Source organism: Urtica dioica, chromosome 7 (genome assembly GCF_054948205.1).
Source record: "Urtica dioica subsp. dioica isolate 48M chromosome 7, U.dioica_male_clone48M_v1_H2, whole genome shotgun sequence".
Lineage (NCBI taxonomy): Eukaryota > Viridiplantae > Streptophyta > Magnoliopsida > Rosales > Urticaceae > Urtica > Urtica dioica.
In genome coordinates, this window is record NC_142762.1 from 45,220,025 (window position 1) to 45,247,357 (window position 27,333).

Genomic DNA, 27,333 nt, shown 5'->3' on the forward strand with positions numbered 1-27,333 from the left:
CTAAGTTAGTGAGATAAAGTTCTCTGCACCGCTGCTATATACAATATGTGAGTCTGTGACTATTACTTGGCGTAACATATAGACAGATAGTCGTAGGAGTACTCATGTGCATAATGCGGATTTCTTCCTAATTTTCAGCTGTCGCTATAATTCCATCGCCTTTGTTTTGCCTATGAAATTAAATACTTGCACGGTTTAATATGCATGAGTAATTATAATAGGATCTGATGGCAACTATTTATTCCTACTCATTTATGCACCGTAATCTCCGGTCGAGAATGATTGCCGTGTATATAGACTAGTTATTATGTAGTGATGTTTGGATTTAGACTAAGAATCAATTGAATTGTATGAGTTAGTATGTTTTTAAAATTTACCTTAATAAAATATTGTGTTTAAAGTTTTTATCACGAATATAATATATTTGTTTGAAGTTATAAACAATCATATTTTATATATACATTACACCTAAAAAATATTATTTCTGTAATCTTCCAAATAAAAATGATAATGAAGTGTATATATAGATTTCAATCGACATGCTAATACAGTGTTTAAACTTTAAAGAAATAATTCAATCAATCCAGTTCGGCGAGACAAATGGATTTTGTCGGGCCTATTCGGGCTCCGCCCTTGGTGCAATCCTACTTTCAAATATTATTATTTTTGCCTCATTTTAACTATAAGTAAGAAAAAATAAGATCTCGTAAAAATAAACGAAAATAAAATAAGACCAATATCATAATATCATTAACTTTCATATTGAGTTGGCTAGCCTTCAAGCAAAAATCATAGATCTAGCTAGCTTTATATATTATCAAGCATAAAATTAAAAACATCACTCGTTGTAAAAAAAAGGTATTTCAATTCCTTAACTACGCACTCCTAAAACGATAATTTTTTTATGCGTTAGAAAGTGATTTAACGTCATGATTGCCATCTTACCATGCACACTCACATGGACAAAATACCTTCCTTCCTTTTTTCTATATTTGGCTCTACATACTGTTGATCATATTTAATTTGCAAATGACTTCCCTGCAGTATAAGTTATATAACGATCATCGTTTTTCGTCGATGGTAACCAATCGTAATGATATTAAAAAATGATGACGATATATATAGTTCTCAATCACTAATAAAACAATTATATATGGTCCAATTTCCAATCATGAAATATTTCAGAAATGAAGATATGTGAAATGAACTCATGCCACCACGATCACGCTCTATATATGTGGTTGAGAAAATATTAAAATTAGATGCAACAAAAACGCCTGTCATATTATAATAATAATAATGCAAGCTAAAGGCCTACAGCTCTGAGCAATGAACACGGCCGGGCCTGATCTAAGGCGGGTAAGGTTTGTGTCTTTGGTTCCCAATTAGTTTGGTTTGGGCTCCAAAAAAAAATTATTTTACATTTTTTGCTTATTTTTAAAAAAATTTACATTTTTTTACCCTAAAAATTTACAATTTTGATTTATTTTTATAAAACTCCAAAATATTGAATCTAGTTAGTTTGGCCGACCCTGGCAATGAATTACTAGTCTTATATGTCTTGGCTGTATAAGAAGATGAGATCAGCGCTAAAATTTCCTCCACGGTCCGCGTAACTATATTAATATTTAAATTACATGAATTGTCGGAGACTATGTATAAAAAACATATGTTCGAAAGAAATTTCTACCACTGAAACTTCAGTCATTTGTTTTTTTAATAAAGACAACGGTATTGTTTTTAAAAAGTCAATTTGTTGCAGATATGTACTGTATTCACGCAGAGCTGAAATGTGGCGATCATAAATGTTTGTCGTTATTATTCAAATAACAAGATGGGTGTCCTCTTCCCAGCTATTTGATTATGATTTGAGAAAAATGGTAGAAATATGACATTTGAATTTGAAGATGGTGGATAATTTGAAGGGATTATTCTAAAGTAGATAGCAAAACTGAAATCAATATATTTCAAACACAGCCATTTTAACTCAACATTAATCAACATAATTATTTTAACCACTAACCTATGTCACAATGTGTCAACATAATCCGAATATTTCAATCTAACTAAAATTCTCACTCAAATTCATTCTAACACAAATTCATTCATAATATGTCAAACAAAATCCTAATTTCGTGTTCTAAACAAAGAAAATCAAACAAAACCCTAAATTTGTGAATTAAGAAAATCAAACAACATGCAATTCGGGTAAACAACATGAAATTAAAGTAATAACCACTTTAAAAAAACTTAGAAAATCATAGCTTAAAATACTGAAAAGAGAGAGAGGCGGCGAGAGTGAGAGAGACGGCGAGAGAAAGGGGCGGCGAGCACGTGGCGAGAGAGAGATGACGGCGAGAACAAGGCGACGGCGAGATTTTGGGGCGGCGAGGACGTGACCACTGTTTTTGGAATCGGCCAAAAATGGTTGTCTCGCGTGTGGGTTATGAAAAAAATGAGAAAAAAACTGAAAACGGAATTTTATAGTGAAATCTTAAAACGAGTCGCCGCGGCGAGAATCCTTCTTTGCCGCGGTGAGATGCTCCTACAACGGACTTTATAATCGTTGTAGGATAATCTCGCCGCGGCGTGAATCCTTCATCGCCGCGGCAAGGCAGTATTTTGAAAAACTGCTTGACCACGGTATCCATCTCGCCGCGGCGGAGAATATTTCTAGCCGCGGCGAGATTATCTCGCCGCAGCGACAATTGAACTTCTCCGCAACAAAGGTCTTCTACAACGCTTATTTTAAGCGTTGTAGAAGGTCTCTCCACGCCGAGGTCCATCATTCTACAACGCTTTGACAATGCGTTATAGAAATTTCTCGCTGCGGCGAGGATTCTACAGCGGGTAGTCAAAGCGTTGTGGGAAATCTGAAATATATTAAATTCTACAACGCTCAACCACAAGCGTTGTAAAAACATCAAGTTTCTATAACGCTTAGCGATCAGCGTTGTAGAAACACTCAGATTCTACAACCCTTAGCCATAAGCGTTGTAAAAAGAAACACCCAGATTCTACAACGCTTAGCCATAAGCGTTGTATAAACACCCAGTTTCTACAACGCTTATGTTAAGCGTTGTAGAATCTCTAGTTTCTACAACACTTATTTTAAGCGTTGTAGAAAGTGGGTTGTGTAATCCAACATTTGTAGTAGTGATATTAGAACATTAAGCATCACATTGGATGATTTTCTTGAACGATAAAATGATCAATAATTCTTGAATGCTTGTGCCTGACTATATAGGGAATCGATGATGGCAGGACTAATGTGTATCGTAAAGAGATGCAATTTTAAGTTTGGTTGGTCGGCGTCGTATTTTGTTTGTATGTGTCGTCAATGATGGAGCCAGAAAAGCTCAACAAGAGGGACAACTTTGAAAAAAAAAAATTCAAGAGAGAGAAATTTGAAAAACCAATCTCAGGTGAGGTTAATTTGTAAACTTTTAGGGTAATTTTTTTTTTTTAAAAAGGCCAAAAATGTTTTAAAAAGTGATAATAATTTGAGGGGTCACGTGACGGCCTCATGTAAATCCGTGCATGTGCATCATGGACATGATGCCACTACATACTATAGTCTCCCTCGACCTCATTGTCAATTGAAAGGCTAGTCACGAGTAACAAGTTTAATTTATGATGCGTCTTAGTTTATAGTTTATGACAAGTTGGTGTTGTAAGTAAATAAAATTTCAAAAGAAAAAAATGACAAAAACAATCTATTTTAGAGTAAATGTTGCCACTACAAGGAAAAAGTATATATACAAAACTCATACAAGACTTTAAAATTGTTTTTAAAAAGTTCAAAATCTGAGTTCAAACTTGAAAAAAGCATACTAAAGCTTTGAAAATATCGAAGTCTTAACTAAACATAAAAACATAAATGCAAAATTTTGAAAAAGGAGTTCAAAACTTCAAAATACATACTAAAACTTTGAACAAAAAAATATATTGTAAAACTTTGGAATGTGAGTTCAAAACTTCAAAATTCATTTCAAAACTTTAAAAATTGGGTATTCTTTTGATGAAGCCAACCATTTCTTCCCCGAAAATATAACTACAAATTGTTAAAAAAAATGCGAAAAATCAAAAAAATTGTTAAACATGTGCTCGAAACTTACCCATATCGAAGAAAACTTGAAGATTTTCAACGCCATAACCTTAGAATGAGTGTGGGTTATGTATGGGGTTGATGTAGTGCGGTGTCTCAAGAATATTGCTTTATCAAGTTTCATAAATAACATTTCTTTTGTTTCACATTTAATGTTCACATTTTTATATAAAAACAAGGTTAAAATTATCTGTCGAGAAATTTAAAATTTGCTATAATCATAAAATTATAAGATTCCGAAAATTGCTTTTAGTAGCCAGCTCATGTTTTACTTATTACCTGAGAAAATAACGTTTTAAGTTGTAAACTAAAATTTTTCTTGAATTTTCTATATGATTTTTGAAATGCTCTAAAATAGTAAATATTTTAAAAATATTATACCTTAAAAACGATATTCTAGTAAGTTTCCCAATTATATAAGCGTAACTCTCCCAAAAAATAACAAATACAAAGAACCCTGGGCCGGCCCACTAGTTACTGGGCTCAATTCAGAAACAGGCCCACTCGGCTCTCCCCCAATATAATCAAAATTCGCCACACGAGATCGGGTCTCTTCTTTAACCCTAACCCTCCGAATATCCTGCGAGCCTCCGCGTCATTCACAAGAATCTCTCAGGTAATTTCGTCTTCTTGTTCGTCTTTTCCGATTCACGCTGTTTTTTGGTCTTATTCCGGTTAGTGATTTCAACTCGGATGCTTTTTTTTTTCCTGATTTTGTGAGAGAATTTAGTGCTATGTTGGAATATTAGATTCAAAAGCTGATTGATTTGGTTTTGGTAGAATGGAAACGGGAGTGAAGTACGCGGTGGTGGTGAAAGTGATGGGACGAACTGGATCGCGAGGTCAGGTAACTCAGGTGAGAGTGAAGTTTCTGGACGATCAGAACCGGTTCATCATGAGGAACGTCAAGGGACCGGTCAGAGAGGGCGATATTCTCACCCTCCTCGAGTCTGAGAGGGAAGCCAGAAGGTTGCGTTGATTCCTTTTTCTTCTGTGTTTTTTTTTTAGCTTCTTGAGATTCTGAATTCTCTGTGACTTTAGATTGTTGATGCTTCAACAAGGCTTGAATTTTGGGTTTAATTATGCCTGTATTTCGTTTTTACTCCGATCCAACATATAAGTGTGCATGCAAACTTTTCGTCCCTGATTTCCGATGTTATTAAGAATGATATCTAGAGTTATGAAAAATTAAATTTACAATTTTTCCCCGAGAAAGACATAGAGTTGAGAGTATTTTTTTTTTCTTTTTAATAATGATACTTCAACAAATACCATCAAGAAATTTACATGAATTAGAGGATGGTAACTCTTGAACATTCGACTTTAAATTCAATTTTTCCTCTTTGAGAACAGCCAATAGCTTGTATATTAATCTCCCTCCCAGATGAACCATCAGAGTGAAAAGTTATATGAAAAAAAAACTGAGCAAAAATAAAACTTTAAAGTTGAAATACCTGAAAAAAGTTGTTAAAATTAGGAGCTCGGGTAATTTCCACAAAGTTTTATGAAATTGTACTTTGAACATTTGATAGACTTTGTATGAAAACCATTGTGATTGTAGTTTCGTCTTCATCGACTGTTCATTGAACAAGTTTATTGTACTCTCTGTGTGGGCCTCAATAAATATTATAGCCATTTGTTCGATAGATCTCGGTAAAGTTTATTGCCTCAATTGTTTGTTTGATTTGAACTTTGAATATGTTTGCTATGTTATTTAGGGTTAGTTTTAATTCTTTCAGTACACGCAATCACAACAAGTTACATGATAATTTTACTATTTATAAGTCCACTTGTATATGAATGTCGACGATAATTCTACAATAACAAAAAACAATTGCAAATATTATATATAAAAAAGGCGGTTGATTATAAAAACGAAACATAAGTGGAATACGGTGAAATACGATGGAATATGATGAAGAATGAAATGAAAAACTTAGTTTAAATGCATTTAATGATATTTTTGTCTAAAATTTGATTAAAAGTTCATATTTAGATAATTTTTTTAAGAGAAATTTTATTTTCTAGATCTAAAAATTAGCAAATATCTTGGATAGATCTCTTATGTTCAAAATATCTCAAATTCGACTTTCGGACAAAACTTGATCTCTACACAATTTTCTAAAAAAAAATCACACTTCTCTATCTCTCAAACTCTCTATTTAAACACTTTTGAAAAAAATGATGAATTTCATCGCCATCCCAAATCATAGGTTCCATTGCAAAACATCACTAACAATCGCCAACTACCGCAAAAAAAAAAACTAGAAATGAGCAACAACGATTATAAAAAGAGTCGTTGTTGCTCTTTTCTAGTTTTATAAAAGAGTTGTTGCTCTTTTTAAGTTTATTTGCGATAGTTTGCAACGGTTAGCAATGTTTTACGATGGATAGCAACGATTTGCGATGAAATTCATCATTTTCTTTAATAATATAATCAAAAAGAAAAAAATGATTTATTTTAATTAAGTTATGCGCATGTTCATAAAAAGTATAACCAAGATATTTTATGGTAAACTAGCAACGTAGCCATTTTGAAACATGGTTTTTGAAATCTAGCCAACGTTTGGTAAGTTTTGCAATCTAGCCATTTACTGAAATTTACGGATATAAAATACCTAATTTACCCTTTTTCTTATACTTACTTGATCAAAACACTAGCCCACGTTTGATCGGTTTGAATTGTATACAGCCAATTAATTTCAGATTTTTTCGCAATTTAATTGGATATTTAGCTAATTTAATAGGAGATTTGGTGATGTAATTAAAAGAGAAAATTTAATGCAAAATAAATGCACAAAAAATTTACCATAATTAACAGAAATTAACAAATCAGCGGAGATTAACAAAAATTTACAAACATTTACACTGTATTTGCTTACACAGCTATTATTTCAGCAATTAAATTTCAACTTTTTGAATTCATAATATGAGATTCGGTGATGTAATTAAAAGGGAAAGGAATATTTATTTGATTGAATAAGTCAAACAAGATAACGAATACGCGTAATTATGATAAAATCCCGTTCAAAATTAGAAAATAAATTTGGAAAACAAAAATACCGTATTAAATGCGTATTAAAGGAAAGGAAAGAAATCGGCTCTACCTGCACATATGTAAATTTACCATAATTAACATAAATTAACAAAGCAACAGAGATTAACAAAAATTTACGAACATTTACACTATATTTGCTTACACTATAATGTTCATTAAAGAAAAAAAACTCAATAACCAACTTTGCCAAGTACATAATTTTTTTTAAAATTCGAAATATAAACTGAATATAACAAATTCGGCTACAAAACCAAGTTTCAAAACGTTGGCTAGTATTTTTTTAAACCAAACCAAGGCTAATATAGTAAATATCATCTTACATAAATATGACACGTCATCAAATTTGGCTAGATTCGAAAATTAAACGAAACGTTGGCTAGATTACAATTGCAACGTTTGATGTGGCTTAGATCGACTAATTTTTCGATATTTTACTAGTTTTTAGGTCTAGAAAGTGAAATTTCTCATTTTTAAATAAGAGGTGTATTCTTGATATTTCTCTACTTATTGAGTCTAAAGCTTGTCATATGGAATCCGGAAAATAAAATCCCCTGGTCTTGTCCCATATTTTGCGGGAAATGAGACTTCCGGAACCGTAAAATATGGTATCGAAATATCCCAAGACCATTTTCCACGATACCGGGAATTTCCGGCACCATATTTCGCAGTTCTGTGATTCTCATATTTCACATATTTATTTTATTTTATTTTAATCATGAACGCATTAGAAAAAATTCTTATATTTTTAATTAAAAAATACAACTTTAAAAATATGATACTAAACAGTGCTAAATGGAGATCTCAGTTCCGTCTCATTTTCCGGATGATTCTGGGACAAAAATCCCGATACCACATTTTATAATACGATTTTTTCTCATTTTGTATACAGTACCAATAATACGAGAAATGAGGTCCCGCGAGATCACATATGATCGGCTTTAATTGAGTCTATTTTAAAAAATTTCTCTATATATATCACATTGATTCACATGTGTCCGTCCGTGGAGCCCACTTTATGATCTTATTCTACAATCCCTCTTTGGACTGTAATGTTGATTATTTGTACCAAATAATACATACCAACCATAATTAATTGTCGTCGGTCGAACCTAACCTTGACAAAATAGTATAAATGCGAATATTAAAGAAAGAACGATGTTATACACCAACAGCAGCGATGAAAACTGCTACATTATCACATTTATTATCTTCAGTACTAATGAATTGTATTAAAGCTAGTTTATTAAAATGCTAATTTGACATGTAATTTGCGCTTTTCCACAATAAACTGCTTTACCTCGTCGGCTTCATATAAACTTTTAGATCGACATTGTAGATTAGTTTCCTAAATTTAATTATGATTTAGATTTGTGGAAATTGTATGTGGTAATACTTTTATAAGATCAATTGCACGTATTTAATATTTTTATAGCGAAATAATACATGTTTTTAAATCGTTTACAATTATTATTATTATTATTATTTGTTTAATGTTTTGGGTTTCGTTTAGTTATATTTACTGCATACTGTTTGAACAATTATTAACGTAAAAGTTAATTTAAAGTAATTTTTGTAATTAATCATATTATTTTTAAATTTATCCTTTAGATTTTTAGGAATATATGATAAAGATTCGGGTTTATCTCAGGGAAACAAAATAATATATAATAATTTGAAATAATGCTTAGCAATAACTTTTTTTTAAAATGGATATCCAAGACATAGTTGCAATTTTTCCTCTCAATGAAATTAGTTTCAACTAATGCTTTCACTTTTGTTCGATGAATAACGAAGGCGAGAAGAGGTTAGCAATTTTTTTTTTCTATTCAAAATCTGGTATCATACTAGGGAGTTTCATTCTACCTCATTTCCCGAATGACATCGTTTGAAGCGCATAAAAGAACAAGCCCCGCCCACCGCATATCCATCCTAATAATATAGTAAATTTCGTCAAATTATGGGACACAACATTGTAGTATTTTTGCAATAAATATAAACTTCATGACAATAACAAAAGGGGATAAATTATACTACTAATGATCGTTAATGTCTTTGTTGACGTCGTTAGTTTATAAACTAGCTCATGTTCATCTAGGTTATGTATTAAAAAAAATGATGCAAAATATAAAATATTAAAAAAAAAAGTAAAGGGAACCAAAGTATTTGCTTGGCCAAGTGATTGCTAAGTAAGAAAAAATTTAATAGCAGCCTTTGAGCTAAAATATACATAACGCGCTATGACAAAATATTAAAGATGATTAAATTTGGGAAAACCGGAATGGAATAACGTCGGAAATTTATTCTATTTCAGCATTGTTCACTGTACAATAATTATGTTTAACACTATTCTGAGAACCGAAAATTTTGATACCATAACTTATTGATCATGCATAGTTCGAAAAAAAAGAAGATAAACATGACTAAAGGTGGACAAACACACGGGCCTCTTCACCATAACATATAAGATTACATGTACATATTATGTGTTTTGAATTGATGTGTAATACAAAATATAAGGTTGCCTTTTTTATTTTATGCAATTTTATTTGTATTTTTTACGGTGTTGGTTGCTAACGCTTGATGTTTCGGCCACGTTATTATTTTTAAGAAAAATTAGTCGGATTAAACCACTTGAAACGTTAATATTGCAATTTAGCCAATGTTTCGTCCAAATTTCTATTATAGCAAAAAATGATGACGTGGCTTAATAATGTACGAAGTTAATTACTATATTATCCTCTACTAGAATTTTGCTAACAAACCTTGTAGCCAACAAAATTAACGAAAATTTACCGACGATTCACGAGTTATTTATTTTAATCAATATTGAATTTGTTTCCTATATTATATTCATTAATGATTTAATTCCTTTAAAATATTCAAATTTGAATCCAAGCGTATACTGAGCCTGATGACATTGTTGACTTTCCCAAAATCGCATATTTATTTTGATTTATTTTCGTTTATTTATTAAACGCTATATGAATTTATTCCATCATATTTTCATTTCATGTTTTGTTGGTCAATTAGGTTCTCTGATTTGATGGATTTGATTTTCATTGACTTTCTCTTTCAATGCACACGAATATATCTCCTTAATTATGAAGTACTTATGTTTTTATTTTTATTTTGAACGTATGAAAAATGTTTATAATAGGCATAAAAAAAATTATAATTGTTACAACCCTAAAATTTGAAAAATTGATAATTTATAAATAAAAATTAACGAAAATTTACTGAAGATTCACAAGTTACTTATTTTAATCAATATTTAATTTATTTCCTATATTATATTCATTAATGATTTTCCTTTTAAATATTCAAATTTGAGTCCTAGCGTGTACTAAGCTTGATGACGTTGTTGACTTTCTTATTAGAATAACTCAAACGTTAGCTACTGTTTTATGTTCGCTAATTTAAATCACAAAAAAATATATTCGATATTTAATGGTCGTAAATTTCAATAAATAGTTAGATTACAAAATTTACTAAATGTGTGCTAGATCTTAAAAACCACGTTTCAAAATAGCTACGTTGGTGGTTTGCCCTATTTTTAATTGAAGAGTATTGTTGTCTAAAAGTGAAAATACACAATTCTTTTCATCCAATTTTAACAAGAAGAATGGACGAATATATTAATCTTTGATAATCTATTTCTCATTCTCAACCAAAATGTTAATTTAAACAATTCTATTAGTAGATCTAGTGTAAAAATACGTTTTTACCTTTTTTTTTCTTCTTAAGATTTAGTTATATTTTTTATGAGTCTCGTATGTGTCAACATATTTGGCTTTGTTTGACCATTTGTTGACATATATATGTCAACAAATTATACAATTTATTGACATGTCAACAAATGACATAATTTGTTGATATATAATATCTCTAGGTGAATGCTTAACTTTGCATTATAGTACTTCAAAAAAATAATTTACATTAATCTAGAGTAGTACCGACTCCTCCCCTGTACTTGTCCATTGATACAACTTTAAATTTTTTTTCCTCAATGATACAAGAGAATGTTTCTAGGTGAGTAAATTCAATAAATACATGGAAGGCAAAAAAAATAAAAAATAAAAAGATAAAACAAAATTCTTACCCGAACCTGAACGTCTTTTTCACTTTGGTCTCGTTGGTCATGAACTCTCTCTACACAGCGCTTACCGCCAAGCTCGCATCCCAGGTGGCAAGCTCCTGAACATGATGTCTGTCCTCGTCCACCGCGATCTGGTGTCCGGCGGACATCATCAGAAGCTTCCTGATGTAGTTTACACAGTCGATCTCGAGCTCGTCCGCGAGAATCGGCCCTCTTCTTCGAGGAGGTCTTCATCTGTGGCGTCGGTGAAACCAATCTAGATCTTGCAATCGGAGTTGCGGTAGGTCTAGTGTTGCGATTTTTACGCGCTCAAGTGCACGTGTCGCTCAAGTAATATAGTGAATTAAGTACGAGTGTCGATCCCACGAGGAACAAGCTTAATTAACAAACAAATCAACTAGCACGAATTGAACTAAAGATGAGATGGAAAGATGTCACAAATTATTGACAAGTTCTAACGCAAATAAATAACAAAATACTCAAATAAAAGTTGTAAGCAGAAGAAGAGGCTAAGGACCAAGGCTTCACGGGTTTATTCAACAGTTTGGATACACGAATTTCACGCACATTCAATAATCAACACACTACTCTTTGCTAACCATACTCACAGAATAATATTGCTAAATCTCTCTTGAGCATCTAGCAACCTATGTCAAAATTAGGAAAATCTTCTCTCAATCTCAATCCCTAACAACAACATGCATTAATATCAAGAGCATTCACGTGATTCTATGACAACCTAACTATCTCTAGCCTAGACATGCATCATAGTAATTCAAACCAAAACACTAACAACCTAATCTTTCTCAAGCAACAAGTTGTAGTACAAAATCATGAACAAGGTAGCTACTCTCGATCAAGCATTAAAACGGATTTGAATTAAACAAAGTAGTAGAGAATGGAAATTGAACTTCAATATATTAAATCATATCCATAACCGAATCCTAAACCCGCTACGTCATAGTCCTTAATGGAATTAGTTCATAGCGTAGCGAGAAAACAAAAAGAGAACGAGAAAATAAGAATGAGAAACCATAATTAAAAACTAAATTGAAAATTAAATTACGGGAGTTCAAGAGTAAAGGAGAAGAATAAAACTGTAATTGGCGTGAATTGATAAAGAACGGCTCTCCTCCTTTTCTCCATCTCTCCCAAACACTAAGTGAAAACAATAAAAAAGTGCTAAGATCCCTAAACAAGAGATTGAGAGGTGTATTTATAGGCCTAGGTAAAAATCCTTGGGTTTCTCTTAATTTTCGGAGCAGACTGGGTAATTAAAAGTGATCCAACGGCTCAGATCGACTCCAAATCCGCGTTTCCTCTTTTTTTGTCTTTGCGGACCTCGCGGCGCGTGGTTTGAGGGTCGCGCCGCGAGGTTGACATCCCGGCGGACCTCGCGTTCCGCGCCTCATGCTCGGAGATGATTTCGGCGATTTTTGGAACCTCGCGGCGCGAGGTCCTTGGGTCGCGCCGCGCACTTTTTTTTTTCCTGCGCGCACCGTTTTTGTAACGGCCATAACTCCTAGCTCCGATGTCCGATTCTTGCAAATAAATATGCGTTGGAAAGCTAAGAGAGAGCTCTATCTAATCATGGACTTGGATCATCCAAAATATTTACTTCAAACTCTCAGAATTGTTCACAAGAGGACGCTGTATTTTTTCTTTGCTCTAATTTGACGAAAAGTCTCCGAATCTTCTTAAAATTGCTCTGTTACTTCACGTGATGCTCTACTAACCTCCTTAATACCTCATTGGCCTCTAAAACCTACAAGTCTCTCAAAAACACACAAAAACATCACAAATACTCTAGAACAAGCTTGATTTTAGTCGGGAAAATAGGAGTTTTCTGCGTGATTAACGCACCTATCATCTAGTAAACGAGGGGGTGGTGCTCGCGATGGAGACTTCCGACGACGTCGAGGTGGAGAATGCGGTCCAACTCAGGGGGAAACCTTTTCGAGAGTTTCTTGTTCAGAAGCGAGGTCGAAAATGGTGACGATACGGTTGTGGATGCTAGGGTTTGCAATGACAGCCTGATTTTGAAGGAGAAGAAGAAGAATTGCCAGATGATTGTCGTTTATTGAGAATGAGATGGATAGAGTGAGAGTTTCGATTGTTCTAATTCTATATTTTGGGAGAGTAGTTTTTCCACAGAGAGAACGGTGAAGTATTTGTATTGGCAGCGAGGAACATAGTTAGAGAGAAAAAAAAAATGAAATAAAGAATAAAATGAAGGCAAAAAAGTATTTGCACACTAGGCTCGCTAATAGAATTATCCAAATTAGCATTTTGGTTGGGAAAGATAAATGGGTTATTAGTCTAAATTCCTCTATTTCCCTTTTTTCAATAGTAAAATTAAAATGTCAATTTAGAGTATTTTCAAATATATTTATAAAATTTATCGACGGCAGTTTGGTCAATATCTAATGTAAGCACATAACAAATTATTAATTTTAAATCAAGTGTCCAAAGTTTTAGAAATTATAATAAAATACAAAGAGAGAAGACCAATAATATATATAAGTTAATAGCTTTTGCTTAAGCGGTGACAACTGTACTCGTTCTTAACTTCCTAGCTTCTTCTTCTTCTTCCTTTCCCTTTCCTTTTTAATTTCCACACTTCATCACCCAAAACCCTCACACCGAATTTCTTCATCTCGCTCTCAATCACAAGCAGCGACAATGCACGCGAAGACGGACTCGGAGGTGACGAGCCTGGCGGCATCGTCGCCGCCGCGCTCGCCGCGGCGACAGGTGTACTACGTGCAGAGCCCCTCGCGCGACTCACACGACGGCGAGAAAACGGCGACGTCGTTCCACTCGACGCCGGTGCTGAGTCCGATGGGATCGCCGCCGCACTCGCACTCCCAGTCCTCCATGGGGCGTCACTCCCGCGAGTCCTCCTCCACCAGATTCTCCGGCTCTCTCAAGCCCGGATCCCGCAAGATCTCCCCCAACGACGCCTCTCGCCGCGCCGGAGCCGGAAAGAACGGCGACAAGAACTGGAAAGAGTGTGACGTGATCGAGGAAGAGGGACTCCTCGAGGCCGACGATCGGAGGAACGGCATTCCTCGCCGCTGCTACGTCTTGGCTTTCATCGTCGGGTTCTTTCTTCTCTTCACTCTCTTCTCGCTTATTCTTTGGGGTGCTAGTAAGCCTATGAAGCCCAGGATCACTCTTAGGGTTAGTTTTTGGTACTCTTTCCCTCTTTTTTTTTTTGCTTGATTTGTTTGAAAACCTAAATTGATTGTTCTGAACATCTGATTCAGAGCATAAAAGTCGACGAGTTCAAGATCCAAGCTGGTTCCGACAGTACCGGCGTCGCTACGGATATGATAACTCTGAATTCGACGCTGAGACTGACTTTTCGAAACACTGGCACGTTTTTCGGTGTACACGTAACGTCAACGCCTATAGATCTGTCTTATTCCGAAATCGTAGTTGCGTCTGGATCTGTAAGTCAATTTCTCTTCTGTTTTTGTTTTGTTTGTTTCAAAATTCGATGAATCGATTACGAATTGAACATTTCCTTTTCCAGATTAAAGAGTTTTATCAATCGAGAAAGGGCCAGAGATCTCTGGTAATCCCGGTGATGGGAAGCAAAATCCCGATGTACGGAAGCGGAGCGGGACTGAGCAGCTCGACCGGAACGACGACTTTGCCGGTGAATCTGAGGCTGAGCTTCGTGGTTCGCTCGAAAGCCAACGTTCTGGGGAAATTAGTGAGGACTAAGTTTAACAGGCGAGTTGAGTGTCTATTCACTTACGATCCAAAGAAGCTCGGTAAAGCGATCACGCTGAAGAATTCTTGCAAAGTCGATTCATGATCGTTAAAGAGAAGAGGAAAGTAAAGAAATAGAAATCGTGAAGAGTTTTGTTGGGAATATCATATTTTTATTTATTGTTGTGATTATTTCGTTTGCAATCGGCGGTGAGTGACAGCTCAGCGGGCAGGTTAGGGTGGGTTGGTCGGGCAGGGAACGAGAGACGCGGTTTCGAAATTCTTCGGTTGCCCGAACTGCCCGGTTTACAGGTTGGATCCACCCCGGCGGTGATGACTTTCCTCATGTGGTTAAATTAAAACTATATTTGTTTATTTATATTCCTTACCCTTTTTTTCTTTCTCTTGTTTATTATTATTCTCAATGATGAGATTGCAATTAATCTTGTAGTTTTCTCATTGATCAGACTTTCATACACACAATACTATAATCTATATTCCATAATACAGTTTATATCAATTTGGGTTAATGGTGTAAAACTTTCTAGTTTGTATTGCCTTTTATCATTGTGTCCCAGAGAAGCGTGGAAATGATCAACCTGTTGAGTCAAAGGGAAAGAGTATCATGATTCATGACAAAGATGAGTATTATAACCACGAGGGTGAAAATAATCCACTTCACTGCACTCAATTTTGAAAATAATTTTTTTTTTTTTTTTTTTTTTTTTTGGGTGAAAAGCTACAAGTTTGTCACAATCATTTCCATTTACAAAAAAAAGAAAGAAGATGGTTTCGCATAGTACTTATATTTCTTATACCAAACACAACATGTGACACGAGTCTGGAAATTTAGCCTTCAGGCCATAACTTGATGGGGAAACATCGATACAAAGTGCAAACACAATGTGTTATTATTCCTTGTCCATCAAGTATCAAAAGCAATGTCGTATTCGCACGTTCGATCATAGAGAAAATGACCATAGATTGAATAACATATTTTTATATAAAGATTACGGGCAACCGATATGATTTTTGCTGTCGGATTTGCAAAATAAAGTTGGCCGAAAATTAAGGGAGTTTTATCTGCTTGCACGGATTAAAATACGAAGAGAGGAAGTAATTGAAGTGGATAAATTGTGAACTACGAGTAAATTATCCTAAAATTTTCCCGTGTTTAAGTGGATGTCGGTTCCAACTTTTAAATACATAATGATTATCAAATTAGGCCATGTGAAAGTTTCCGTTTCATGACTTCGTTCCCTTGTTTTCCATGTTCTCTCTCTCTCTCTCTCTTTTTTTTTTTTTTTTTTTTTTACCAGCACAACACACGACAACACGACTATAGTATATGTGCTGAAAATTTAATATAAATAATGGGTTTCTACATGATGGAGAGAGAAAATATAACCCAGCTAATGTGATTGCAAAATATCACACATTTAAATGCAGACAATAATGGGTATCGCGTTTCAATATTTTTGTTTGTTTGTGGTAATCAAAATTCTATTGTCTGCATTGAAATGTGTCTTATTTTTCTATATTACTTAAATGATTGTTAGGTCTGCCAAGCTAATCATATAACTTTTGGAAAGCATAAACGTCATTACAAAATTAAGTAGACAGCGAATAAAACACCTTAATTCAACTCAACACCATACTCAACCCGGCTATTGGAAGGTAATGGAAATTCTATTTCCAATAAGTCACATTCCATTGTTTATTGGAAATGACATTTCCATTAGGCAAATCGATGCCTTCCATTGGTTATTGGAAATGGAATTTCCGTTAAGTTTAATGAAAATATGGATTTCCGTTAACTTCCATCAAGTAATTAAAAAAAAAAAAAAAAAATCAAAGTTAAATGGTAAATAAAATGGACTAAACTGTTAAATTTTTTAAAAAAGGTACTAATATGTAAAATAAAAAAGTTAAAAATTGTAAAAAAATAAGGAGAATATAAAAATGGCGGGTAAAAAATAGTTAAATATTAAACAAATTAATAAAAAAAAAGTCTACAAATATTAACACTATTTTTGTCTTATTATAAGCTATACGTACATGAATTATTATATATTGAAAAATATTGGCAGATGCATAAAAACATCTCTCTCCACTACACATCACTGCCAAAACCAAACAATTGTATTTAATGAGCTAAGTGACCCTCAGTCCAAACTCTCTCTCTCTGCATAACCCATCAACGCAAACAGTCCACAACCTCTCATGGCTACTATCGGTATACCCATTTCCGCACACCCACTGCCATTTCCAACACATATCGGAACTGTGGCTGCCATTTCCGTGTTATCGGAACTCGGAAATTTTCGATGAGCATAAAGATGACCCGGAAGTCATTCCTTCCGTTTGCTTCCGAACCGATAAGCCAGCAACGCACCAGACTAGTATTATATAACTCCAAGAAAATAACGCACACAAGTATATGAACTAGAGCTAAGATTTAACTAATCGAAAAATAAAACTAACACAGGTGTTAAAATATCATGAGATTTCATTTCAAAATTAATGACAACGACGAATGAGAATAGTAACTCATAACTTTTACAAGAAGCCCAAAAGATATGTCTAACTCGTAACTTTTACAAGAAGCACAAAAAATACGTCTTTAGTCGATGTAAAACTTCCTGATGCGCTTTTTCGCGCCAAGATTGAATAACTAGAGCGTGAAATTTGTAGAATCAAGTGACTTAACAACAAGAATGAGTTTCGCTCTAATACCATGTTAAAGTGTCATAAGGTTCCATCTCAAAGTCAAATGACAATGAGATGCGAACTTATAACCCTAGTTGATGTTGAACATCTTGATAACACGTATATTGTTCAAAATTTGATCAAACTAACACTACTACAGATATAGGCATCGGGAGACCAAATTTGTAGTAGTGTAATGAGATGGGTCGACACTATTCGAGAGACGGGATATACTTTGTGAAAAGTATTCGAACAACATTGTCACACAAACATGGTGGAAGTCTATGATGTGCGTCTGTGCATTCTAAGGTTAAATCTTTCATTTAAAATTATGTAACAATTGGAACCCGGTGAAATCTTATCTTGCGAGGAGACATATGACCTCGTGATTGGAGTTGACCGATGCTGCCATAAGGATGTGTGGTTGTGTTAGTGATGTTAGTTCGGGCTTCGATCAAGGCGGAGTCGAAGCTCGTACGGTGGTGGAACAACAATAACCAAATTCTTTCCTCTATCATTGACCCATCTACTAGGACTTCTGAAGCAAGTGAGATTTTTGTGGGTCTTCAACATGTGACGTAGCGAGGCATCAAAGGGTTTTCATTATTTCACATATTTAATGTTGTTCTTTGCCTTTTGTTATGCGATTGTGTATTTTACCGACACATGGTTTAGCCAATATGGCTTTAAGGTTTGATGTGCATGTATTTTGGGTGAGGTTAGTTCCACCATGCAGAAATGATATTTGAATGATTTGACATAGTTATGTTATCTACTAATTGCTTGACACAACTATTAAAATTTCCAAGTAATTTCATTTATGATAAGTATGTTTCGTTCTCATTTATCTATAAGAATACATATTTTTATGGTATTAATGAAGAAATATTTTCTTCATTATTATGATCCACATATATTAAGTTTACTAACTAATCAATGGTCAAAATCGCGCTCAAATAAATGACCAAAATTAAGCAATTACCTACAATAGTAAGATTGTGATCTTTCTCATTGATGACGATGAGGTTATAAATACAAACGTTTTGGGGTCCTTAAACTCACTCACACATTCAGATTACTGAAAAAGATGTAGATCGCAACAATAAAATTATTGATTCTAATAAAAAAAAAAAGTATTGTCAATGGTATTATTAAAAAAAAACCATATTATCAATGTTTTTAAAAAAAATATAGGGAGCCATTTATTTACTAGCAGTCACATCATGAAGATGATGATCCAATTTCTATTTCGACTAGGTTGAATCGTCTTTGATTATAACAAATAATTTAAGGAACAGAAAAGAAAACACACCCAATCTAGAGATGGACTCAAAGAGCAGAAGAACACTCGATTAGAGCATGTTTTCGCTTGCAGTTAAAGCCTATCAAATTGAGCATGTTTTTGCTTGCAGTTGGAATCCAATTAGTGAAATGCAAGATTCACTGTGAGAATAGATCAACTCTCAAACTCGAATGGGTAACACAAAATTTAAAGTGAATATTGAAAACCATCTATTTTTAATTTTGTCAAGCCAAACTCAATGCCTTGATAGAATGTTGAATAGCATATAAATGACGTTAGGAATAGGAAAAATATAGAAGGGACATGAAAATATATGGGTATATAATTAATATTATTTGGAAAAATTTAACAAAATAGCCCTTTGAAACTTATTGATTAGCAAAATAGCCAAATTTCAATTTTTCAGCAAAATAGCCAAATTTGCGTTTGACAGTCAGGATTAAATTTTTTGACGATTATTATAAGTAATTTATCACTTTCAAACAAATTAATCTTGGATTCAAAGTTTTTTTAGAAACCAACTTGCTTCACATTACAAACTTTTGCTATTTTGCAAATTCATAAGTTTAAATTGGCTATTTAGTACATTTACAATGAAAAAGGAACCCTTTAAGTGAATGGGTGCTTAATATAATGGGCCTAAAAAGGTTATGAAAGCCCATAAAAGTTTGGTAGAATTAGAGAATAGCCCCAAAAGTTAATAAAAATAAAAAAATAGTTGTCCCGGTCATCTTCTTTCTTCGCGTTCACAACCTGACACGAGAAGTACAAAGAAATAAGCTACGACGAGTTTGGCTCTCACAGACATGGCTTTTCACGAACACCGTTTCCAGCAACAATACCAGCCTCAGCAACAACAGCAGCCAAAATCTTTCAGGTAATCTCAACTGAACCCCCCAAAAATTGAAACTTAGAAAGTGAAATCAAGTGATTAATCTCTGCTGACTAGCCCTTGCAATGCGTCTTGTTTTTTTTTTTTTTTTAATATGATTTTATTCCAGAAATTTTTACTCGATCGACGGTCAGGTATCACCGCCAGTCAATTACTATGAACCGACGAACGTACTAGATCAGTCCCAGCATCCTCCTTATGTGCCGCCCTGTAATTTTCTTTCATTTTCTTCTGAATTTTAGTTTCGCTGGTTCGATGAGCAATCGCTCGTAGAAAAACGCGGTAAAGAATCGATTTTTTTTCGTATGATTAGTTTAGCTACCATGTCTCAACGAAAAAGGGGGAAAACGAAAATCTAGGGTTTTGCAGATTAATTTTAGGGCTAAATTGAGCTGACTTGTGATTACATACGAATTCAGTCGATCCAAAGCAGTAGTCTTTTTTTCTGTTTCTTCAATTCGTATCTGCTCAAACAAGCTGTGATTTTTCTTCATCTTCTTTCTAGTTCATGTAGTTGGATTTGCTCCGGGCCCGGCCGCGGCAACAGATTGCAGCGACACTGGAGCTGAGTTGCAGTGGAATTACGAGCTGGGGAGTAAGAAGAAAAGACTAAAGGAGCAAGATTTCATGGAGAACAACTCGCAGATATCGTCCATTGATTTCTTGCGGCCGCGGTCGGTCTCGACTGGGTTGGGACTCTCGCTTGACAATACACGGATCGCCTCGACTGGAGACTCGTCGTTGCTGTCGCTCATCGCCGACGAAGTCGACCGCGAGTTGCAGCAACAAGAGGCTGAGATGGATAGATTCCTCAAGATTCAGGTTTGCTCACTCTTATCCTCAAACACAGATCTCATTTGTCAAGTTCCCGAACTTAAGTCTTTGTGTCATGGTTACTTGTCATCAAGCTGGATTCTTAGACAAAGAAAACGGGATGGTTTGATCGATTCTTCCGATTAATCAGTTTATGAGATATTTCACCAATTTAAATAGAAATATCCGAACAAGATATTCGATTATAACGGAATTAGTGTCATTAGAACTGGTGTTTCGAAGTTGAAGTAGACTTACTTTTATTAGTTTTGAATTGGGAAATTTAGCCTTCTATGATTTTTATATAAGATTTCGAACAAAACCCAGCTAGTTGGTCTAGTGGTAAGGACAGAGACCCAAGTAGACTCAAAACTCGGGGATAAGAATAGATTTACCAACCCCAAGGGTTTGGTCTAGTGGTAAGGGCGATTCTTGTGGTTCACTGGGGTAGTCTCCGGTTGATAATGTCAGGGGCTCGTGGATTTTAATCGGCTCTAAACCGGACACTGTGGTTATAAAAAAACAAATAATTAGCAAACTAGCCATATTTACACTTTTAGATTGCTATTTAGCCAACCTTTGGTAAATATTTGTTAAATAGCCAACTTTTAGTACGGTTACAATTATTTATACTATTATTTTCAACTATTTACAATTGATTACACAAAGATTGACTATTTACCAAATTTTTATTAAAAGTTGGTTAAATAGCAAACCTTACATGTAAATATGGTTATATATCCACTGGACCCATAAAAAAGGGACCTAACAGGGTAGTCTCCAGGCTGATAACGTCAGGGCCTCGTGGATTTTAATCGGGTCTAACCTGGACACTGTGGTTATAAAAAAACAATTAATTAACAAACTATCCATATTTACACTATTAGACTGCTATTTAGTTAACCTTTGATAAATATCTGGTAAATAGCCAACCTTTATTACGGTTACAACTATTTAAACTATTATTTACAACTGATTATATAAAGATTGGCTATTTACCGAATATTTATTAAAGGTTGGCTAAATATCTACTGGACCCATAAAAAAAGGCCCAAACAGGGTAGTCTCCAGGTTGATAACGTCAGGGACTCGTGGCCCGGACACTGTGGTTATAATAATAATAAAAAAAAGGGACTTTGATGATGCATATCTTTTGTTCAATCTTATATTACAGGGCGAGAGAATGCGGCAAAACATATTGGAAAAAGTGGAGGCGAGCGAGGTGGAAATGATGTCGGCAATGGAGGAGAGAGTGATGGAGAAGCTGCGGGAGAAGGAAGAGGAGGTGGAGAGGATGAACAAGAGGAACACGGAGCTGGAGGAGCGGATGAGGCAGGTGAGCGCGGAGGCGGCGGCGTGGCAGCAGAGAGCCAAGTACAACGAGACCATGATCTCGGCCCTCAACTCCAACCTCCACCACGTCTACGCCGCCGCCAGCAACAGAGAAGGCTGCGGCGACAGCAGCGAGGTCGACGACACCGCCTCTTGCTTCGACTTCCTCGGCCCCGCCACCAACGACACCATGACCTGTAAAGCCTGCGGGCTCAACCAGGTCACCATGCTTCTCTTGCCCTGTAAGCACTTGTGCCTCTGCAAACGCTGCGAGGCCAAGCTCAGCTTTTGTCCCATGTGCCATTCCTCCAAGTTCATTGGCTTGGAGGTCTATATGTGATTTTTTAGTACTATTAAAAACCAAACTACTAACTTTTAATTATGAACCTTTCTTACTGAACGTCTTGTCTCTCTGTATAGCTTCTTCTTCTTCTTCTTCTGTGTGAACTTGTCTTGTCCTTTGCTAATTCTATTCCAAGGTCTACTTTGTGCTCTTATCGAAAGTCATGGCTTTGCATATATTTCGAAGTCGATGCAATGAACAAATTGTCCGGTGACAGATCCAATTGCATCTGCATATAAACAAGTTCTGATACGTTTGGTTACGTTTTTGGAGTTTTAAGATTGGTGGGTTCCTAGTCAAATCTGGTCTTACATTACTTTTCTGTACAAATCATAGTTAGGATTATAGAATCTGGTCACAAATATTGTTTTGTTGACTTTCTCTTCGTTGACTCTGATAAATTTTCAAAATCTCAATTCTACCTACAACTATTTAACATTTTAATTAAATAAATAAAAAACCCCTCTCACCCACACATAATCACATATACACACAATTATTTTCCAAAAAAAAAAACTTAAATATAAATTTCAACTATGGACCCTTGGTATCTTGCCGAATATCCCTTTAGATGATGGATATGAGATCTTGGCGGTTTCCCAGTTGGAGTTCTAGCCCAACAGAAGTTGGATTAGAAAGGGGAAATTTCATCTTGATTTATAATTCTCTAAATTTCTCTCTTTGAAATAAATGCTCATAAGAATATACTTAATATTATTAAAAAAAAAAAGAATATACTTAATACCTACTACATAAAATCTAAACTCCGTTTTAATTTCGCGAATGTATATATTTCCTCTGCTGTCTAGCGAGTCAAAAAAATTTAAGGCAAAAATGAAGAATTATAGTAAGAATATAATCTGCATAAAATTGGTTACTCTCAAAATTAAGAATGGCATATATGGTACTATTATAAATTGTTTTTAAGAATGAGGCAACCTAGGAAATTTGCACGTTTAAAAATGGGTAAGTGAGTTGCCATTTTTGTGAGATTTTTTTTTTTTTTTTCCTTTTTTCTTCCGTGGGTGTAAAATTCTATGTAAATGCGTAATATTTTATCAACTGATTATTTGTTATGCGTAAAATTGCATCTTTCGCATGTACTTCCTAACTAGGAAAAAAGATTTGGAAAAGTCATTGAACAAAATATACAGTCTTGTTTTTTGTCATTAAAATACTCATGTTCATGTCCAGTCCAGGTGCAATTATTTAGATCATCTCCAATCCATAACAACAAACTGGTGTAGCTTTTACACCAAATTTGGTGTAACTACAGTGTTTTTACAAAATTAATATTAAAAAAAAAATCACCCTAAAAAACACACACGTGATAGTTTTGTTCAAATAATTTGTGTTTTTATTTGAATATGCACATGTTTTTTTTGTTTTTTTTTTCTATTATGCCGCGCGTGTAGCAAGTTTTTTTTTAAAATTTATTTATTGAGATTGTGTTTGTAATATTATTAGTATAATTGGTGGGTATTTTATTTGGTATGTATTGTGCTTAATTAATGTAATGTATTTTATTAATGTTATCTTATTTACTCTCTTTTTTTGATTGATGATGTGTATTTTTTATATATGAACTATTTAAATTAGGGTCAAAATAATAAATTAATTTTTGAGGGGCTGAATTTGCAAATAAAAATTGTGGTACACCAAATTTGATGTAGATCTATAGTCCCACACCAAATTATGTGTGTAACTATTTATCTACATTAAATTTAAGTAGAATTTGGTGTACATTGGAGCAAATTTAAACCAAATATGTTCTATCCCATGCCAAATTTGATTTTGGCGTGGATTAGAGTTGCTCTTATAAACCATCACATCTGGCTTTACTGCATGGATTTCTCATTCTTGGTGTAAGGATTAGAACTCTCTTACGAATCCTTTTCCCTAGACTCTAGAGTATAGGAAATTGCACCTGTGTATGAGAGTTTTAGGGTAAAAGATACAAATGTATAAATTTTTCAAATATATATTTTAAGAGAATTTTTTTTTTATGTGAATATGCGTGATAATTATATAAAAAAAGGGGCCGAAAATGCATTTTGTTTATCAAATACATATTTTTTTATTTTTGTAAAGACTCGTTCTGAGATTCAATTCTATAATTATTGGGCCTATTTAGACTTCTTTCCGATGAATATTGAGGTGGAAATGTAAATTATAATTAATATAAAAAAAGTTATTTCATATATTTTAAATTTTCTTTAAAAAAAATCACTTTTTTGTTATTATTTTTCATTAAAGGTACATTTTTTTCTTTGAAATATTTACATGCCAGATGTTTATAAATTTGATGGGCATAGATATTTACGCGCATACCGACATTAAGGTGTTTCAGTAATTAGTCAGTGAAGGTTTTTTTAAAAAAAAAATTATTGTATCTAGTAAAAAGTGATAATATAAAGATAATTTATCGTATTTAAGTAATAACTATATCCAGTTCTACAGTGGGTAGGCTCTTAAAGTATTATGAGCATACATAAATAATCATAGCACCTAGATCTCATGGAAGAGAGGTCACAAAGATACGCTCTAACATAATTGCAATGTAATAATGCTATAGCCATTTTCTGAAAAGACAATATTATTATAATGAACTTTATATTTTTTATCTATATAATTTTTTTTTTCCGGTAAATAGATCACTACCCTTCATCTCCACCGAGCCATTCAACTATAGCCACAACATTTACATAGGAAAAGAGAGCTACGGACATGATCTCAAAGATATCAAGCAAGCAAAACGTAGCCCTCGAAGGAAAAAATAAATAGCAAAATTAATTATAATTCATCATCTCCAACTTTTCCATATCAAATTACCATTATGAGCTATCTTACTTTCTTGAACTTAGAAAGCCTTGGGAAGCAAGTTATGATAAGTATTTAGAGGTGTGTTGGACACAAAAGTAGAGGGAATTATATGAGGTTATGAGAGAATAACGTTTTTTGTTTATCTTGATTTGAGGCCCAATGCATGGAGAAGATTGAAGAACTTTTCTAACCTAATCATGCCTTGGAAAGTGATGACAAAGAAGCAAATGAATATGCTTGGTCCATGATTGTTGAAACCATTACAATATCTATATTTGAATTCCAATTAGATATTATCATTGCCATTATCTCCACCTCCACTTCCACCATCCCAAAATACAGATCCAGCTTATAGGTCCTATCATACTCATACCTCTCCATTTTTTTTTTCTCAAATGAATAATATCGTTGAAAGGAATTTTATGAAACATCTAGGTAATACCAATTTTTTTAAGGGGTGTACCGGCGTCCAATTCGTCCCTAAAGTGTTTCCGAATTGTATTATATCGAAATAATATGAAGAAATTAAGATCGGAATAGACTATATAAGAAAATAAGTTAAACTAGCTAGACCGTATTATTTTTTGACCGTCCCTGTCATATTAGGTTGAAATTGTATGTGATACTGTGTTTTTGAAACTTATTTTGGCTTAAACATAATAGAACCTGGATTTTATATTTGAAATCGGATTGGAGTGTCTAAGATCGGTTTAAACATAAGATACCAGACCAGATTACCAAAAAAAACCATTCTAGACCAAATTAGTCCGTCTACGGTTTACCCCCTTTTTTACACCCTTTAATTTTTTTTTTTTTTTTTTCGAGTAGCAAGTCTTAATATACATGTCATTTACATGCACATGCACGTACTACTAGTCTATTAGTATATACTCGGTTGATTTTAGGATAATGTTTGAGTTTAAGACATAGTTATACAATATAGTATCATATGAAATTAATTGAAAGGGAAAATGACTGAAGAAGAGAGAGAAGCTTTACTTGAGTTCAATCACCCAACTTCTCCTCCTTATTCCCTATAAAGCTGTATTTTTTTTTTCTACTTTATATTTGTTTTCCTTCTTCTTTCCATTGTGGGGTCTCTGGCCCAGCTCTTCTATGGTTCCTTCCACTTTGTATCTCTCTACTTCTTTTTTTTTCCCTGAAAGAACCTTTAATTTAGCCAGAGCTTTTACAGTAGTGAAAGTATATGTGTGCCTCCAACTAATTTTTCTTTTCTCTAACACTGAGCCAATTTTGATCACATTTTTGTGGTAGGTCAATAAGTGCTGTCTGTCTGTAATAACGAGCTCCATATTGTTTAAAGCTTTTTACTTGCCTCACTGATAGACAATGATCTGATTTTGATTTTTTTTATTCTTTAGGACACTTTAATTATAATTTTATGGCGTAAATATATTTTGAAATGTATTAGCATACCCTTGGAACTAAAGCAAATAGAGGAAAAACATACGTGGTAATAATAAGCGAGTAAATTACTCATAATCTTGGAAATCGCATGAATTTAATTAGTTTTGAATTAATCGTAAGAATAAAGTGTCTAACTTTTTATTGGGAAAATAGTGTTTTTCAAGTTCCAATAATTTTTGTTGATGTTTACATTTGAAAAATAAAAATTGTTTACTATTTTCTGCTCTATTTAGTTTTTTTCATGATCATTACGTACATTTTTACTTATATGAAAAATTATCTCAAATAATTGTACGCTTAAAAAAATATTATTTTAAAAAGGAATCAAAATAAAGATTATTTTAGAAATATTGCTAGTAAAAAACTCTATTTTGATAATGTTCAACATAATCATATGTAGCTTATGCTTATGTTAGTTAGGCGATTAAAACGCATTCGGTTGTGAAATAAACATTTGAAACAAAAAATGTGTACTTTCCGTTTGCTAGGCAATGTCATACACAAGGAAAGGACTATACCTCACACACACAGAGGGTAATTAGAGGTGGGTGAAAAAAATCATACTTGTTCTTCATCATTAATATTTTAGTACTACTTTGAAGCATTTATTCCGTGACGCTTCATTTATTATTTCTCTTATTCATCTTTAGAATAAGCAATCCATTCATTTAAAGGTAAAATAAATTAATTTACAACTCGCTCAAGTAA

General features: G+C 33.8%; 3 protein-coding genes across 3 annotated transcripts; all 3 read left to right on the plus strand.

Moving 5' to 3' along the window:
- Positions 1 to 4,889: 4,889 nt before the first annotated feature.
- LOC149392079 (small ribosomal subunit protein eS28) lies at positions 4,890 to 5,255 on the plus strand. The gene has a single exon (XM_089618610.1). It carries the CDS (start codon positions 4,890 to 4,892, stop codon positions 5,085 to 5,087), a length of 198 nt encoding a protein of 65 aa, XP_089474736.1. The 3' UTR covers positions 5,088 to 5,255.
- An 8,519-nt stretch (positions 5,256 to 13,774) lies between these two features.
- Positions 13,775 to 15,502, plus strand: LOC149392080 (uncharacterized). Its single transcript, XM_089620519.1, has 3 exons — positions 13,775 to 14,445; positions 14,532 to 14,717; positions 14,801 to 15,502. The coding sequence occupies exons 1-3, from the start codon at positions 13,945 to 13,947 to the stop codon at positions 15,086 to 15,088; spliced, it is 975 nt and encodes a 324-aa protein (XP_089476645.1). The 5' UTR covers positions 13,775 to 13,944; the 3' UTR covers positions 15,089 to 15,502.
- A 4,215-nt stretch (positions 15,503 to 19,717) lies between these two features.
- Positions 19,718 to 22,636, plus strand: SBP1 (S-ribonuclease binding protein 1). Its single transcript, XM_089621104.1, has 4 exons — positions 19,718 to 19,871; positions 19,996 to 20,096; positions 20,392 to 20,708; positions 21,874 to 22,636. The coding sequence occupies exons 1-4, from the start codon at positions 19,801 to 19,803 to the stop codon at positions 22,369 to 22,371; spliced, it is 987 nt and encodes a 328-aa protein (XP_089477230.1). The 5' UTR covers positions 19,718 to 19,800; the 3' UTR covers positions 22,372 to 22,636.
- Positions 22,637 to 27,333: the final 4,697 nt, after the last annotated feature.

Excerpts from the sequence above, each read along its gene's own strand:
- LOC149392079 (XM_089618610.1), top strand. The coding sequence starts at position 4,890 with ATGGAAACGGGAGTGAAGTACGCGGTGGTGGTGAAAGTGATGGGACGA.
- LOC149392080 (XM_089620519.1), top strand. The coding sequence starts at position 13,945 with ATGCACGCGAAGACGGACTCGGAGGTGACGAGCCTGGCGGCATCGTCG. Across the intron at positions 14,446-14,531 it reads AGCCCAGGATCACTCTTAGG|AGCATAAAAGTCGACGAGTT; the intron begins GTTAGTTTTTGG and ends CATCTGATTCAG. Across the intron at positions 14,718-14,800 it reads TCGTAGTTGCGTCTGGATCT|ATTAAAGAGTTTTATCAATC; the intron begins GTAAGTCAATTT and ends TTCCTTTTCCAG.
- SBP1 (XM_089621104.1), top strand. The coding sequence starts at position 19,801 with ATGGCTTTTCACGAACACCGTTTCCAGCAACAATACCAGCCTCAGCAA. Across the intron at positions 20,097-20,391 it reads TCCTCCTTATGTGCCGCCCT|TTCATGTAGTTGGATTTGCT; the intron begins GTAATTTTCTTT and ends TCTTCTTTCTAG. Across the intron at positions 20,709-21,873 it reads ATAGATTCCTCAAGATTCAG|GGCGAGAGAATGCGGCAAAA; the intron begins GTTTGCTCACTC and ends CTTATATTACAG.